This window comes from Hyperoodon ampullatus (assembly GCF_949752795.1).
Source record: "Hyperoodon ampullatus genome assembly, chromosome: 1".
NCBI classification, from domain to species: Eukaryota; Metazoa; Chordata; class Mammalia; order Artiodactyla; family Ziphiidae; genus Hyperoodon; species Hyperoodon ampullatus.
Window position 1 is genome coordinate 71,664,663 of NC_136914.1, and position 18,846 is coordinate 71,683,508.

The 18,846-nt window shown below is 35.9% G+C and overlaps 1 protein-coding gene across 2 annotated transcripts in view; it reads left to right on the forward strand.

The window, feature by feature from the left end:
- Positions 1-18,846, forward strand: part of TBC1D19 (TBC1 domain family member 19) — a gene marked incomplete at its 5' end in the record, with an annotated part of 168,324 nt that overhangs the window by 111,282 nt on the left and 38,196 nt on the right. For both annotated transcript variants that reach the window (XM_079698769.1, XM_079698770.1), the window contains one exon: positions 1,544-1,606. In XM_079698769.1, the coding sequence (XP_079554895.1) occupies positions 1,544-1,606 (63 nt within the window). The remainder of the gene's footprint in view (positions 1-1,543; positions 1,607-18,846) is intronic.

Below are 18,846 nucleotides of genomic sequence, written 5' to 3' on the forward strand. Positions count from 1 at the left end.
AGTTGTTCAAAAAATCCAAGAGTGCTAGCATGAGAGTTCTCTTTGCTGCCAACATGAATTTCAGTTAGAATCAGTAAAAAAAAATCTTTCATTAGAAAGAGGTAAACAGTTTGTGTCTGAAGAATTGAATATAAGTTCTGCTAGAATCAATCCTGACTGTCCACAACATGAGTGTTTTTAGGAAGATATCTGTCTCTGGTTGTTTCTGTCTTGTGTTAGTTGAGCTCTGCTGATCTTATTGGAACAACTCCAAACATTATTAAAGTCAGACCTTGAGGAAATGAGCATTTTAAAATTATTTGAAGTTTCATTACAAGTCCCTTTGGCACAGGCTAATTTTTAATTTAACTGAAAGTAAAGTAGAATTATTTTAGTGATTAAAGAAATTAATGAAACAAGGCAATGCTTATATACAGAACACCATCAAACCTTCCCTAAGCTAAAATATCTAATGGTTCTCTCTGGACTGTGTTTTTTTTCCACAAACATGCCTTGAATCCACACCATCTACAGTTTTCCACCACTTGCTATGATGGACAGTTGATCTGTCATTTTATATCAGTGTTTCTCAACCTTTTCTTCATTATTATCCCTAAAGAGAAAATTTTCTCTAATATAAAAAAATTAAATACCAAAGAATAAGATTTTGGTGGGTAAGGATAAGCTTTGGAGGTCCACAAACCATTGTACTGTGTAAAAGTTTTTGATCCCCAGGAACGAAGTCTCACCCCTTAGAGGCAATATCATCCTCGTTGAGATTGCATGATCTCTACCTCTGCCCACGTTGTGACTTAGACTGGCTCCTTTCTTTTCTCTTAGTCTGCGTGTCTTTCAGTTTTCCCAAGCTTAGCACACATTCACTACCTCCAGAGTCATCCACAGCTCATTTCATCCTCCTGTAACTGCTGCTTTGATCAATAGTCTGATTGAATTTTGTAGGTTGAGCAATATTATCATAGATTCCTGCAATATTTCTTTGTAACTGTTCCGATATTTCTACTATGTATTCTTGCTGGTGAGATTGAAGATAAACATTGTCTAGTTTGTTTGTTTGTTTGTTTGTTTGTTTGCTAACAAGCAATGACTTGCAAGTGAATAATCACAAAAACATGGAAGATTTTTGGTATTTTGAGGGAATGGCAAGAATGTGGGTTTGAATAGTGGAAGATGAGATTGGAACAGTAATTTGAGGCCAGATTGTTATGGTTGCTTTTGGATGTTGTGATTGCATCTCCTTTTCTAATTTTAAGACACCTAAATATTAGATTTAAAGGAGATAAAATTGAAATAAATAATAAAGAATTACTAATGGAACCAAAAAGAGTGTGAACAATTTGTAGTCAAATAATGCGTCACTTATATTAGTCAAGTAAATTTATAAGTTTACCTGTGATAATTCTAGTGATAAAATCTAATTGAGAAGTTTATAATCATACATAAAAATAAAATCATTGCAGTATTATTTCTAGATGTTGCATTTATGTCTTAGTACTATAGACTATTCATTTAGGTTCTCTTCAGTGCTCTCTACTTTTAATTATAGGATGTGAAATTGACAGCAAGCAATGATGATTATTATTTTGTATTTGAAGATTACTTATATCAGGTAAGTTGAAAAATTAAAATATGTAATGTTCTTGTTTTAAGTTCTCTAACTCAGGATACTTTAGAAGATTTCTCTTTTGTTAACTGACTCTTCCTGAAATCCACTATGTTTATTTTTTATCTAATTAAATGTTCTAAGTTTGGGATAAGGGTAATTTTTGTTCTTACATGGGACTAGGTAGGAGAATAAGAGCTACATATCTGCTCCAACCAGGAGAGGTATATGCACAGATTTTTTTTTATACATGTATCAACTCTTTTTTACATTCTATTCCCATATAGGTCATTTCAGAATATGAGTAGAGTTTTCTGTGCTGTACAGTAGGTTCTTATTAGTTATCTGTTTTATATATAGTAGTGTATATATGTCAATCCCAATCTCCTAATTTATCCCTCCCCCCCCGTAACCATAAGTGTGTTTTCTACATCTGTAACTCTATTTCTGTTTTGTAAATAGGTTCATTTGTACCTTTTTTTTTTTAGATTCAACATATAAGCAATATCATATGATATTTGTCTTTGTCTGACTGACTTCACTCAGTATGACAATCTCTAGGTCCATCCATATTGCTGCAAATTGCATTATTTCATTCTTTTTTACAGCTGAATAATATTCCATTGTATATATGTACCACATCTTCTTTATCCTTTCCTCTGTCAATGGACATTTAGGTTGCTTCCATGTCCTGGCTGTTGTAAATAGTGCTGCAATGAACATTGGGGTACGTGTATCTTTTCAAATTAAGGTTTTCTCCAGATATATGCCCAGGAGTGGGATTGCTGGATCGTATGGTAACCCTATTTTTAATTTCTTAAGGAACCTCCATACTGTTCTCCATAGTGGCTGTACCAATTTACATTCCCACCACAGTGTAGGAGGGTCCCCTTTTCTCTACACCCTCTCCAGCATTTATTGTTTGTAGAGTTTTTGATTAGGCATGGATTCTTAAATTGAATGTCCAGTTCATAATTCAGTCATCCCAAGATGTTCAGAGAAAGCATTTTACATGATAGTTTTCTATTAAAGGCCTTGAATAAATAATTAAATGTTTTGAAATCAGTTTGAAGCATTGTGATTACTCTTTGATCATTTCATATGCTGATATTGTGGGTGTTTGGATTTACCTAGGTCTTTTTCATATCTACTAAAATAGAAACATCTTTAGAAACATCTTATCACAAATAGGAAATATGAAATTTACATAGAATTGCTTAAATAATACTCTTTTTTTTAAAGATCACACACACATACATAGATAGATAGATAGAAGATTAATAATTTGATTTTGAGTGAATGTCAACATGTGTCATGGAGAAAATATCTAGATTCCACATGACAATTTCTGCTTCATTAAATGTAAATCAGTCCCAGCTGTCTGGATTAGCAGGTTTCTAATTGGTAATAGTGGTGGTAGTTGTGTGTCTGTTTAAGAAAAGAAAAATAAGAAAAATAAGAAAATAAGATTCTCTCAAGAAGGTTTAATTACTCATATATTCCAAGAACAAAATTCCAACGATTTTATAAATTTTATTTATAAAGCTAAAATTTGAAATAACCCTGGAAACAATTTTAAGAAAGTTTCAGTGATTTCAAAAGTGCCACTAATTTTTTTAATTTTAAAAAACAGTAAAGATTTAAAATCCCATTCTTTAACATAATTAAAAGTTGGAAAATACAAAAATCTAAAAGTTTATTTACTTATCTAGCTAATATGTAGCCTGGTACCTAATTGTTAGTACTCAGTAAAATTTTGAATGTACAGTAAAGTTAATGCTTCATTTATATATTAATATTTGTTTCCAAACTTAAGAAATATTGAGTGGAAATGATTAGTTTTGGTATTGTATCATAAGGAGGTCCACAGAACCATCCTTAGCAGAAAAATCAAAATCAGTGAAAATTATTTAAAAAGCAAAAATATTTAAAGTATATCTGGAAGCTGTGTTAAGGTCATACATGAAGACAGCAACAAAAAACAAACAAAAAAAAACATTTATTCCAGAAAGGTACTAAATCTCAGAACAGTCTGTAGCATTTGAGTCGTGATGCACTGGCTCCCTCCCCTCACCCCCAGATCATCATGATGGAAGCTTCAATTCAGCTGAGTGTGGCCAGGAAGATGGGGTTCCATTTCCCTATAACTTCTAGTCAAGGGCTGCAGTATCTCTATATGAGGGTCAGGTAACCAGTATTTCTCATACTCCTCAGCTCTGTGTTGTAGATGCTAAATTCCAGAAGAATGCTGCCAAAAAGTCAGGGGCTCCCTGCCTCCAACTCATAGGGCAGACCCCTGTGGAGAGCAGGTTTGAGTAACCTCCATATTTGTTTTCTGTACTGGCTGTACCAACTTGCATTCCTGCCAACAGTGCACTAGGGTTCCCTTTTCTCTGTACCCTCCCCAATACTTGTCTTTCTATGTCTTGTCTTTTTGATGATAGCCATTTTAACAGGCCTGAGGTGATAACATATTGTGGTTTTGATTTGCATTCCCCTGATGATTATTGATGTTGAGTACCTTTTCATGTACCTGTTGGCCATTTGTATGTCTTCTTTGGAAAACTTCTATTCAGTTCCTCTGCCCATTTTTTTAATTGGGTTTCTTTGTTTCTTTGCTATTGAGTTGTAAGAATTCTTAATATATTTTGGATATTAACCCCTTATCAGATATATGATTTGGAAATATTTTCTCCCATCCTGTATGTTGCCTTTTCATTTTGTTTTTTATTTCTTTTGCTTTACAGAAGCTTTTTAGTTTGATGTAGTCCCACTTATTTATTTTGCTTTTGTTGCTTGTGGTTCTATTTTCATATCCAGGAAATCTCTGTGAAGTCAAGGAGCTTTTTTTTCTGTGTTTTCTTCTAGGAGTTTTATGGTACAGGTCTTACATTTAAGTCTTAAATCCATTTCACATTCATTTTTGTGAGTGGGGTAAGATACGAGTCTAATTTCATTCTTTTGCATGTGGTTATCCAGTTTTCCCAACCCTATTTATTATTGAAGATACTGTCCTTTCTCCATTGACTATTTGTGGCTCCCTTGTCAAATATTAGTTGACTATTTATGTGTGATTTATTTCTGGGCTCTCGATTCTGTTCAGTTGGTTTGTGTGTCTATTTTTATGCCAGTGCTATACTATTTTGATTACTATAGTTTTGTAGTATAGCTTGAAATCAGGAAGTATGATGCTTTGTTATTCTTTCTTGAGATTGTTTTGGCTACTCAGGTTCTCTTGTGACTCTATACAAATTTTAGGATTGTTTTTCTATTTCTGTGAAAAAAATGCCATTGGAATTTTAATAGGGATTGCATTAAATCTATAGATGGCTTTGGGTAGTATGGACATTTTAACAATGCTAATTCTTCGGATCCATGAACATGGGATATTGTTCCATTTGTGTCTTCTTCAGTTTCTTTCATCAAAGTCTTGTACTTTTCAGTGTACAGATCTTTCACCTCCTTGGTTAAATTTATTCCTTAGTATTTTGTTGTTTTTGATGCTATAGTGAATGGAATTATTTATTTCTTTTTCAGATGTTTTGCTGTTAGTGTATAGAAACACAGCTGTTTTCTGTATGTTGATTTTGTATCCTGCAACTTTACTGAATTCATTGTTTAGTTCTAGCAGATTTTTGGTGGAATCCTTAGGATTTTCTACATATAAGATCATATCATTTGCAAATAAAGATAATTTTATTTCTTTCTTTCCTGTTTGGATGCCTTCTTTTCTTTTTCTTGCCTGATTGCTCAGAGTGGTCTTGTAAAAACACCAATCAATTCATGTTACTTGTGAGATTAAAACCAAAAAGACCAAAATCCTTCATGAAGCCTACATGACCCTGTGTGCACTGGTCCACCTCTTCAGCCTCATTGTTCACCTCTGCCCTGACACTCTGGCACAGTGTATTCCAACCACTCTGATCTTTTACTCCTCAAGTTCACTATACTACTTTCTACCTCAGGGCCATGAGACCTGCAATTCCTTTGATGTAAAAGACCATTACCCTCCCCTCTCCCTCTAATAAATTCCTATTTTTCCTTCAGCTCTCAGCTAAAATATCACTTACTCACAAATACCTTCCCTGACCCACTCTCTGCTTCCCAACACAAACACACAAAGTCATGGCCATCTAAAGTATGCTTTTAAAATCCTATGTAGTATTTTTCATACTTTTTATTTATAGTACTTTTTATAGCTTATTTGATTATTTTATAATTTCCCCCATAACTGTTTAGTATTATGACACTAAACATGAATTCATAAATTATAATATCAACCAAAGGCCAATAATCCTATGATTTATAGTGTGTTGACTATTCTACTTCAGTGTGTGGGTAGAAAAAGTGTAAATTTGACAATTTCATCCCCTTTGGTGACTGGAAAGAAGAGGATTGTCAATTTTAAGTTACAACTACAAAGGCTTTTTGGTGGTGGTAAAAGAGATTTTCCAGGCAACAAATTTGCCTCATTTGATGAACAGGGTCAATAGGATATCATTTTAAATGAGAGTAGTAACAATTTCTCCAAATAATGCCAGAATTAGCCCTTGAGTATATATTCATCTTTGTGTACCCCATAAACTTGGAAAACTTATAAGTGACTGAGTCTGACAAACAGAACCATTTATAAACAATGGATGCATTCTCTGAGAAAAAGCAGATTGATCATCAGTAAACATTCTCTGAGAAAAAGCAGATTGATCATCAGTAAATATTTATTGTCTTGTATGTAAATGATACCACCTTTGATAGGCTTACATTCTAGCTAAGGAGGCAAAAATGTTTTGAAATTGTTTTAAAGTGTTTATGTAAAGCATTGGATATTAAGTTAATTAATATCACAGATAGTAAGTACTATAAGAGTGTGCTTTAACCTTTATTTTCCATTTTTATTATATTTTAGTCCAAATTGTATTATTTTTAGATTTCACATAATTTTTTCAGTCGTACACCTCGTGGCCTCTGCTACTCTTAGTACTTTGTAAAGCTGTAATGTGGATCTTTATCCTTATAACATAAATAAAAGGATAATTATAACACCTAAGTTCTGTCTTTGGGAATTATGCAGAATTAAATTTTCCTCATGTGGATACTTTCCATGATCATACCTTTTAGATAACTAATATTACAATTAGTCTGACTTATCAGAGGGAAGTTCATTTTAAGTAATAAAAATTATAATTGTATGTATTGAAAACAATATTATCAGAAATTGAGTTCTGATTTTTCTCTGGGAAAAAAATTTTATCTCTATATGTGTGTGCGCGCACACTTGTATGTGTATGTATATATGAGATAAGAAAGAAGAAAGGCTTTTCTTGTCACTAATTATAGGCTTTCCTTTGGCAGAGCTGCCTAGCAACATAACTGCTCTATGGGAAAATTATTGATTGTAATGGAGTGAACTTAATGTTTCTGGCATGCTCTGTGTCATGACCATTTTATTGGGTTTTGTGACTCGGCTACAAAATTAGACAGCATGTGGCATTGCTGCGTCCATATATAGATGAGAAAACCTCCAGTAATCCCTCCTGAAGGAACATCTGGGCCTATGCTACAAGGATACACAGGCACTCTTCTGAGTGACTCATGTTAGTTACCTAGATTTTATAAGCAATAACACTGAGCATTACAGAAATAATGTTTTGAGTAATAAGTCAACTTGTTTGTATTCCAAAGTTTAGTTTTTATTTTGCATGAAATTCTTAAAAATACTTCATTGTGCTGAAAGTTTTAAATTATATCAGAGTTTTAAAATGTATTCAAACAGAAGACAACCCTTATTCCGTGGAAGTATATTGGGTAGTTTGACAGTAACATTTTCAGGTTCTAGTACTTAACAGCATCATGACAATCTATAAAAGTTAACTTATTGTCCAAAGTATATAAAATATTTATAGGGGAGAATGTTTATATAGTAAAGAGAAGACACGGGGATTAATCTTTCTGTTGGGTGACAAATTCTCTACCATACGCTTGGCTTATCTAGCATATGCTTAGTAGGAATACTGTCATATTAGAATATGCCATAGTTATACATATTTTAATGCTATTGAATGGTGTTCAAGAAAGGCCCAGGTGCAATCAGATATCCTTTATTCATGTCAAGTTATTGAGTGTCTGTTCTGATACAGGCACTGTGTAAGGTGCTGCATAAGATGTTTATTAAGCTCACATTTTAGTGAAAAATGAGGTAAAGGCAAATACATAGTTATAATTTGATAAATGCTCTGATAGACGTTTATGCAATGTTGCATGCAAATACAATTAAAGGAGAAATAAATTCTGGGAGTAGTTCAGCTTAGCGGTGGCTTCAGAAAAGAAATGTTATCTGAAATGTCTGGTTCTTTTTCCTTTAATTTAAAATTTTTTTAATTTTTTTTATCGAAGTATGGTTGATATACAATAGTATATTGTTTTCAGGTGTACAACATAGTGACTTGACATTTATATACATTACAAATTGATCACCGTGATAAGTCTAGTAACCATCTGTCACCATACAGAGTTATTCCAGTTATTATTGACTGTATTCCCTGCGCGGTACATTATATCCTCATTATAAACTCCTTTGTTTTATAACTGGAAGTTTGTACTTCTTAATCCTCTTCACCTATTTTGTTCAACCCCCCACCCACCTCCCCTCTGGCTACCATCAATTTGTTCTCTGTATCTATGAATCTATTTCTGTTCTATTTTGTTTGTCTGTTTGTGGTTATTTTTTTTTAAGATTCCACATATAAATGAAATCATGTCTTTCTCTGAGGAAATGTCTGGTTCCTAAAGGCAAGGAATTAGGAGACTGAGAAGAACAAAAATAAACATGAGCCATGTGCATACGGTGATTAGTGAAGAGAGATTAGCTTTTCATGGCAGTGAACAACTCTGGCAGTTCAGGCTAACCTTAATGAGCACTTGATATAGAGCAAGGTCTGTGTGAACAGAGAACAAATGTGAAAGACATGTCAATACCATGACCTATCATTATAATTACTTCCTCTTGAATACATGTTCAACTCCCTCACCCTTCTCCCAATTTCTAGTAGTAATTGCCTGACAAAACCTTAATCCTAGTTAAGTACAACTCTCCACCAATTCTGTGGCTGCAGTGTGCATTTGAAAGTGGCTGGAGAGGGCTTCCCTGGTGGCTCAGTGGTTGAGAGTCCGCCTGCCGATGCAGGGGACACGGGTTCGTGCCCCGGTCCGGGAAGATCCCACATGCTGCGGAGCGGCTGGGCCCGTGAGCCATGGCCGCTGAGCCTGCACGTCCGGAGCCTGTGCTCCACAACGGGAGAGGCCACAACAGTGAGAGGCCCGAGTACCGCAAAAAAAAAAAAAAAAAAAAAAAAGTGGCTGGAGAAAAACATGCAATCATGATGACTGGTTTGATTTAAATTCATGACCTTTAACCTCAAGAGAGTCCTTACTTCTGCTTGGCATTTCTACTTCATTTCCCTGGTCCAATCATTCATCCATTCTCCTAGAGGACTTCTCATACCTCGTCTCTCTTCAGATCTCCACCTCTTCTCTTTCAGGTAATGACTTTGAGTCCTGTTTCTGAAAAAAATAAAAGTTCTGAGAACCGCCCTCCACCACACGTATTCCACCTACCTGCCTCTGCACCCATATATTCAGCTTTCCCTTCCTCTCATTATGGATAAACTGCCCGTGCTTTTATTTATAACAAAGCCAGTCCCTGCATTTGGACACTGAAACTCATCTTCCCTCGGTACTCAAAGGCAGTGCAATTGTTAGTTTTTCCATCTTCAATTTTCCCATTTCTATTGGATCACTCCCCTTAGTATACAAATGCATGGTTATTTCTCTCAATCTGAAAAACAAAGCAAAATAAAGTGAAACAAAAATCTTTCTTGGTCCCTTATCCCTTCCAGCTACTGCCCCATTCCCCTGTTCCCTTATTTGGCGAAACTTCTTTTAAAAAAATCTGCAGATATTGTTTCTAAGTCCTATCCCCCTATTCTCTCTTGAACCTTCCTTAATCAGTCTTTTTTTGCCCAGCTGTCCTACTGAAGATCACGAGTGATTTCATATTGCTGGTCATTTCCCAGTTTTCACCTTACTTTATCTGTTTGGTCACTCAATCATGCCTTCTCTTTGATTCTCTTTCTTCACTTCGCTTCTAGGATATCATGCTTTCTGGCTCCCTTCTATCTTACTGGCTGGCATTCTCATTCATCTTTGCTGCTTTCTCTTCATCTCCCTGTCATACCCTGGAGTATGCCAAGGATAAGTCCTTAGACCTCTTTTTTTCCCCCATCTTTGCCATTGGTGATCTCATATATTCTCCTGACTTTAAGTACCATCTGTACACTGACAACTTCCAAATTTATATTTATCTTTAATTTATATTTGTCTTTGGGGGCTTTCTGGACCTCTCCCTTCAACCCCAGGCTTATTTATCTGGTCCCGGTGACCTGTTCCAAAATCTTACTATCCCAGGCTCATTTCCTCACCACTTTTAGGTTCCTAATTAAAATACACATCAGGGCTTCCCTGGTGGCGCAGTGGTTGACAGTCCGCCTGCCGATGCAGGGGACATGGGTTCATGCCCCGGTCCGGGAAGATCCCACGTGCCGCGGAACGGCTGGGCCCATGAGCCATGGCCGCTGGGCCTGAGCGTCCAGAGCCTGTGCTCCGCAACGGGAGAGGCCACAACAGTGAGAGGCCCACGTACTGCAAAATAAATAAATAAAATACACATCAAACTTCTCCCAATATATATATACATGTGAGCATGCATTATCCCTCTTGTCTGCATTATTTTTCTCTGTAGCACTTACCACCATATAACATACAATATATTTTGCTTTTTTCCCTCTGTCTTCCTTCACAAAAACATAAACACTATGAGGACAGGGATTTGTTTTTTTTCATTCATGGCTGTATTCTCAGTCTTTAGAAAAGTGCCTGCCACATAGTAGGAGTAAATACTTGTAGGTAGGTAACTAGGTAGGAAGGAAGGAAGGAAGGAAGGAAGAGAGGGAGGGATGGAGGAGGAAGGAGAAAGGAGAAGGGAGGGAAGGAGGGAGGGAGAGAAAGGGGAAGAAGGAAGAAACTATCAAAGGTAGAATCAGGGGGATTTTGATAATTGACTAAATATGCAGGTTGAAAGAGAAGGAAGAATTAAGAATGACTTGAGTTTTCAGGCTTTGGATAGTTATAAGCATGGTGATAACAAGAGTTAAGTTTAGAAAAACAGGAAGGATGTGTAAGGTTGGAAGTCAGGGGGACGGAGCAGAGAAAGATTTTTAAAGTATATTTTTCTCCATAAGAAGGTAACAAGAAGATGAGAGCCCATGCCCAAGCAAGAAGCTAGACCAGAAAAAGTCTTTGTTTTTTATCTTTCTCCCTGTATTCTCTAATGATTGTAAATAAGATTATCAGCACTATGTGTGTCATTTATTTATAGAGTGCTTATTAGGTAACAAGATCTGCTCTAGACATTTTACATACTTTACAGCTAATTCTTACAACACCCTTTAAGGTAGCTTTATTTCTGTTTTACAGATGAAGAAGCAGAGGCTCAGAGCCCAAACTCATACAGCTACCAGGACCCAGGCTAGGTCCATTCAGTTTCAAAGCCCTGTAAGCCACATTGCTCTTTGATTTATGAAAATTTAAGTCAGGGCAGAGTGCTTCAAAAAGTGATTCTTGAAATTTTATCGTTCAAAAATTCTCCAGATTAGTTTGGATAGAAATGCAAGAGCACCACAAATTTAAAAATTGTGTAATAGTTGTAAGTTAACGTGATTGTCCAATTGATATACATTGTTTCTTAATTGCTTTTTATTACATAAATAACTTATTTCTCAAAAACATTCATTATAAGCATATTTTCAAAAGACTAAAGAAAGCTATAGGCCATTGTAAATCTTTTACAACTATATGTAGAAACGTTAGGTGTAATTCTGCTATATAAACTGTAGTTCAGACTTACACATCCAACTTGCGCTTCCACTTACAGCTTTTCTAAATAAAATAAATCATTACTATATATACCCTCATCCTCATAAAGTTCAAATTTTACTTAATTAGTGAGTAATCAAAGTTAAATTTTCTAGTTAATTTGATTGGAACTGTCATCTTCATATAGTCACATTTCTAGCAAATTTACAGTTGAACTATCACTTCATTACAGATACAAAATTGGGATCTCAGAAGTTAAAACAACTCAGGTTAGAATAGGAGTTGGTAGCTCGTTGCTTGCATGCTAGGGTTGCACATCAGTACATAATGTGTAATATCCCACCTCTGGCTTATCACACTATAGTCACCAAGGTTCTCTCAAGAGCAGTCTCAGATATCTTGTCTTCTCTAAGGCAATAGGGACTTGAGGGGTATATATTTAAGCACAGAATTTCTCCTAACATTACTATGTTCCCACCAGTTTCTAAGGGAAAGTTGATACAAACATTTTTTTAAGAATTGTCTTCCCTCTAGGCAATGGTAGAAGGATATTTGTAAGTATACTTTTCTTTTGCATTATTTTACTTTAATTGTATTAGCTTAATAGTAGCTGTATTAGTTTGTTATTATATTAATTGTGTAACTCTTTTAGTTATATTAATTGTATTAGCTTATTATTGCTGCTATAACAAATTAACATAAATTTAGTGGCTTAAAATGAAACAAGTGTATTCTCCTACAGTTCTGTCTGAAGATTGGGAAGTCTTTTGAAATGGGCTTTGGTGGGCTAAAATCAAGCTCTTGTCAGGGCTGTCTGTGTTCCTTCTGGAGGCTTTGGAGAAGAGTACATTCCCTTGCCTTTTCCATCTTGTTGGGTACATCTGCATTCCTTGGCTCATGATTCCTTTCTCCATCTTCAAAGCCAGCAGACAGCATCTTCAAATCTCTCTTTTTCTGACTATGCTGCCTCTCTTTTTCATTTATGAGGATTCTTGTGATTACATTGGGCCTAATGAGATAATCTAAAACAATCTGATTATCTAAAGACCTTCAGTTTAATCACATCTGCAAAATTCCTTTTGTCATGTAAGTTAGCATGTCCACAGGTTGCAGGGATTAAGGTGTAGGTATCCTTGGAGGTCACAGTGGTACTGGAAGGTTTGACAAGAGAAGAGACTAATATTATTTACTGGTTTGATAACATTTTATGGATTTAGAATTTTTTAGAACCTAATGATTTACTAAATTATTGGCAAATATTTATCACATTTATAGGTCTAAAAATAAAAATGATTATGATAATTTCATAATATATACAAATATTGAATCATTATGTTGTATACCTGAAACTAATATAATGTTATATGTCAATTACATCTCAATAAAAAAACTATATGATTATGTCAGTAGATGCCCCAAATATATTTAATAACATTTATTTTTTAAAATTGTGGTAAAAAAAACGCTTTATAAAATTTACTATTTTAACCATTTCTAAGTGTACAATTCAGCAGTGTTAAGAATATTCACATTTTTATGAAACCTAACATCCTTTTTTTGTACTAACTCTTTATACACTAGAATGGAAGTATATTTTCTTGACTTATGAATAATATTTTTGTGAAACCAACATTTGCCATCTTAATGTAAGTTGATGTTATTTAATTTTGAAATATTAGAGATGTTCCCACTAAAGCAAGGAAAGAACATGAGTCATTTTGGAATTTCTAGCCAATGAATAAGATAAGAAAAATAAAGTTATAGATACCAGAAAGGATACAAAATTATTATCAAATATAGAAATTCAAAGGAATTAACTGAAAACCATTAGAACTATAATTCAATTAAATGCCTGTTTATGAAATAAAATATTGAAATCATTTACTCTTTTCAATATGAGAAATAATCATTTGGAATATATAATGGAAAATAAAGAGCCAGGCAACATAAGTCCTTTATTCCTGAAGAGGGATCTGGGTGGCACATCCCAGTGACCACTACATACTGCTACCATCTTAGTCCCAGCCACTGTCAATAGTCTTCTATAGGGCCTCCCTTCTTCTGCCCTTGTCCCCCATGGCCAATTCTCTTCACAGTGGCTAGAGTGATCCGTATAAAATAAATTAGGTCATTTCTCGCCTCTGCGGAAAACCCCACAGTGGATCTCCATTTCACTTCAAATAAAAGCCAGTATCCTGACAATGGCCCACAATGCCTTGCATAATTTGGCCTCTTTTTACCTCTCTCATATATCTCTTTCTACTCATCTGCTCCAGCCACACTTGTATCCATGCTGTTACTCCAGCACAGCAGGCATACTCCTGCCTTAGCACCTTTGCAGTTATTGGTTCTTCTGCCTGGTGTGCCCTTCCCCCAGATATCTATATGTTAACTTCCTCAAGTTCTTTCAAGTCTTTGATCAGATGTTACCTTCTCAATGAAGCCCACCCTGACCATCCTCTTTAAAATGGCAATCACCCTTCCCCATTTCCCCTTTGCTTTGTTCCCATAGCACTTACCACCTAGTACATTATATAATGTAAGTATTTATAATGTTTGCTATTTATTACCCCCCACCATAATTAAGCTCCACAAGGGAGGTTTTTTATTTATTTGTTTGTCTGTTTCCTTTGTTGTATCCCAAGCACCAAGCAGCTATAACAGTGCCTGGTACATAGTAGAAACAAAAAGAAAGAATTAGTGAACTGATTTTTAAAAAAGTCTGAGGAAGTTATCCAGAATGGAGCATAAAGGGATGAAAGTAATTAAGAGATTTAGCAGGTTGAATAAGTGTCAGTCAATCTTATATCTACAGGAATCAGGTAGAAGTGAATAGAGAATGTGAGAGAAGCATCATTCAAAAAGATAATGTCTGAGAATTTTCCAGAAATGGGGATAAACAAAATCTCAAGGTGAAGAAACATGATCATCTTAAACCATAGAAATAAAAACAAACCCAAAATTAAATTTATTGGGGGGGAGGAACTACAGAATATAGAATAACATTTAATAGTAGTAGTGGTAGCAGTAATTGCAGCTAACATTGTAATAATACCGTGTGCTAGGCACTGCTTTACGCACTTTATGTATATTAATTAGTCCCCACCATAGACTTTGATGTAAGTATTATTATTGTATGCATAGAGGAAACTGAGACACCAAGAAGACCAGGAACTTTCCCAGTGTCACACAGCTAGTACATGGTGGGGCTAGAATTTGAATTCCAGCAGTCTAGTTTCAAAATAAATTCCAGATGGGTTAATGATTTTACCACAGAATGAATCTATCAAAAATGCTAGACAAAATTTCCTGTTTTAGTCAGGATGCACTAGATTATACTGTGGCAACATGTAAATCCAAAATCTCAGTGGCTTAAAACAGCAAAGGTTTATCTCCTGCTCATGGTTATGTCCATCTCAGATAGGGTGGGGATGTAGCTCTGTGTCACCCTCACTCCAGGACCCAGGCTGATGTCATACCTACTATCTGGAACACCAGTGGTTTCCATGCAGAGGGAAAGAGGGAACCTGGTTAACTACTCTGGTTCTTGAAGCTTCTGTTCGGAAACTTTCAAGTGACATGTATCTCTTTCATTGAGTAAAGGGCAAGTCACATGGCCACACCTAACACCAAAGTGGCCAGGAAAGATAAGCTGACATATGTTCCCAAAGGGGAAGAACCAGAAACATTTGATGAAAAAAAACAATGGCTTTCATAATTTAGGTGAATATATAGAGAACATTATAAGTGTGGGAAGGGACTTTCTAAGCATGAAAGTATTGGAAGATTTGAGCATATAAAAATTTAAAGTATCTCTGTGTCAAAAATAATAAATTATTGAACAAAGCCATTTATAATATATAATTAGACCAAAATTTAGCATCCTTAATATATAAAAATTTAAACAAATCAATAATTTAAAAAATATTAATTTTGAAATGTACTAAGATGATAAACTGGAAAATAACAAAAGAAATGCAAATGGAAAGGTGTTCAACCTCATTAGTAATTAAAGCACTTTGCCATTTTTTACCTATAAGATGATAATAAACCACTTTGATGAGAATAAGAGAAAATATGCACTATCCTACTGCTGTCTATGTTAAAAACTAAAACAAAACCTTTCTGGAGGGCAGTTTGGCAACATGTATCAAAAGTTTTACAGTTAAAATACCCATCACTTTGACCAGACAGCTAGTCCAGTTTTAAGACTTTAAATAAAGGTGTACATAAATATTTAGCTATAAGGAAGTTCACTGCAACATTGTTTATAGCTGGGGAAAAGTGGAAATAATTAAATGTTCAACAATAAAAGACAGGTTAAATAAACTACTGTTCATCTGTATAGTGGATTATTCTGAAGCATTAAAAAATGTGGGTAGAAAATACTTTATAATTTTTTTTACAGATTTATTTATTTATTTTTAAAATTTTGGCTGTGTTAGGTCTTCGTTGCTGCACATGGGCTTTCTCTAGTTGCAGCGAGCAGGGGCTACTCTTCGTTGCGGTGTGCGGGCTTCTCTTTGTGGTGGCTTCTCTTGTTGTGGAGCACAAGGCATGCGGCCTTCAGTAGTTGTGGCACGTGGTCTCAGCAGTTGTGGCTCATGGGCTGTAGAGCACAGGCTCAGTAGTTGTGGCACATGGGATTACTTGCTTCGCGGCATGTGGGATCTTCCCGCACCAGGGATCAAACCCGTGTCCCCTGCATTGACAGGTGGATTCTTAACCACTGCACCACCAGGGAAATCCCTTATTTTATAATACTGAGAGAAAGTAGAGTATTGAACAGTATGCATAATCCTATTTTGTTGGAAAAATTTATGTATGTATGTATAAGAACAGCCCGGAAGGATATACATCAAAATATTAACACTGGTGGGATTGTGGGTGTTCTTTCTCCATTTTTTAATTATCTCTATTTCTAATTTTTTTTCTTATTTTTATCATAAACATGTATTGCTTGCATAGTCTTTTAAAATATAAAAATAAATCAGCAGCAATTGTTGGTACGCATCTCACCACTGCGCCTGACTGATGCCCAGTCTCCATATCTATCCTGTTTCTAAAGCCGGGCCCCTTTCTTGTGTCTTGAACTCATGGTTCCCCTCTCCATTCACCCCTGCTGCTAGTCCAGCCCTGATTTTGTTCCCCAGTTATGTTAACTGGACTTCTGCCTTTTTCTGTTATTCCCGAATTCTATTCTCAGTAACATCTTTTGAATCCCAGGACTTCTAATACCAGGACCTAGATTTCCTGTCACTAATCACCTTCCTGGGGATTGGTCCCCTGCCTCCAGGCTGGTATCAACAATCCAGTTCCTCCTACTGGACATGTTTGATTTTGACTTTCTGCCCTACATATTTTCCTCTCCAGGTAGAGTTGCCATATCTACCTGCTGGTCAGGACAACCAGCTTCTAACCTGTGCTGGCCTGCCACTTGTTCTACTGCTGCTAATCCCTTCTAGATACCATGAGTTGCCTTCTCTCCCACCCTGACATGCCCACTGCCAGCTGCTGCATCCCAGCAATGAGCCTAGTTCCAGTTTCCTGCACTTTTCAAACTGCTCTGTCCCATCGTAGTTACCTAGGGTCCCCCCTCTACATTTCTTATCTTATTAAATTTCTTCAAGTTGGTTCTTTTTTGCAGATTAAAAATACACTAAAAGAATCAACTGGTCAACATCACTAATCATTAGAGAAATGCAAATCAAAACTACAGTGAGGTATCACCTCATACCAGTCAGAATGGCCATGATCAAAAAATCTACAAACACTGAATGCTGGAGAGGGTGTGGAGAAAAGGGAAACCTCTTGCACTGTTGATGGGAATGTAAATTGATACAGCCACTATGGAGAACAGTATAGAGGTTCCTTAAAAAACTACAAATAGAACTACCATATGACCCAGCAATCCCACTACTGGGCATATACCCTGAGAAAACCATAATTCAAAAAGAGTCATGTACCACAATGTTCATTGCAGCTCTATTCACAATAGCCAGGACATGGAAGCAACCTAAGTGTCCATCAAGAGATTAATGGATAAAGAAGATGTGGCACATATATACAATGGAATATTACTCAACCATAAAAAGAAACAAAATTGAGTTATTTGTAGTGAGGTGGATGGACCTAGAGTCTGTCATACAGGGTGAAGTAAGTAAGAAAGAGAAAAACAAATACCGTATGCTAACACATATATATGGAATCTAAAAAAAAAAAATGGTAATGAAGAACCTGGGGGCAGGACAGGAATAAAGACACAGACGTAGAGAATGGACTTGAGGACATGAGGAGGGGGAAGGGTAAGCTGGGACGAAGTGAGAGAGTGGCATGGACTTATATATACTACCAAATGTAAAATAGCTAGCTAGTGGGAAGCAGCCTCATAGCACAGGGAGATCAGCTCAGTGCTTTGTGACCACCTAGAGGGGTGGGATAGGGAGGGTGGGAGGGAGATGCAAGAGAGAGGAGATATGGGGATATATGTATATGTATAGCTGATTCACTTTGCTATAAAGCAGAAACTAACACACCATTGTAAAGCAATTATACTCCAATAAAGATGTTAAAAAAAAAAAAAGAATTAACTGGTAGTTAGTAACTTGCATTTTCTGCTGTTGTTTAAGGTTTAGGTGACTAACAGTGAGAAATCTTTGGATGAACTTTGCCCATCACACTTGGTATCTACTGTAACACTTACCATAAGTGTACCAATAGAGGGCACTCTTCCCATTGAGAGGCACTACTGAATTTGAAAGATTCTACTTCAGTGCCTCTCAAGCAGAAGTAGCAATGAATTACCTGTTATAAAACAATGCTTACATATATATGGAATCCAAAAAACAAAAAAAAAGGTTCTGAGGAACCTAGGGGCAGGACAGGAATAAAGACGCAGATGTAGAGAATGGACTTGAGGCCACAGGAAGGGGGAAGGGTAAGCTGGAACGAAGTGAGAGAGTGGCATGGACATATATACACTACCAAATGTAAAATAGAAAGCTAGTGGGAAGCAGCCACGTAGCACTGGGAGATCAGCTCTGTTCTTTGTAACCGTCTAGAGGGGTGGGATAGGAAGGGTGGGAGGGAGACGCAAGAGGGAAGGGATATGGGGATATATGTATACGTATAGCTGATTCACTTTGTTATACAGCAGAAACTAACACAACATTGTAAAGCAGTTATATTCCAATAAAGATGTTTAAAAAAAAATAAAAACTACACAAGTTAACAGAACATTGTAATGCAACCATATTTCAATAAAAAATAACGGAAAAAAAACAGTGCTTAATTGTTTGTTTTTTCCAACGTTGTAC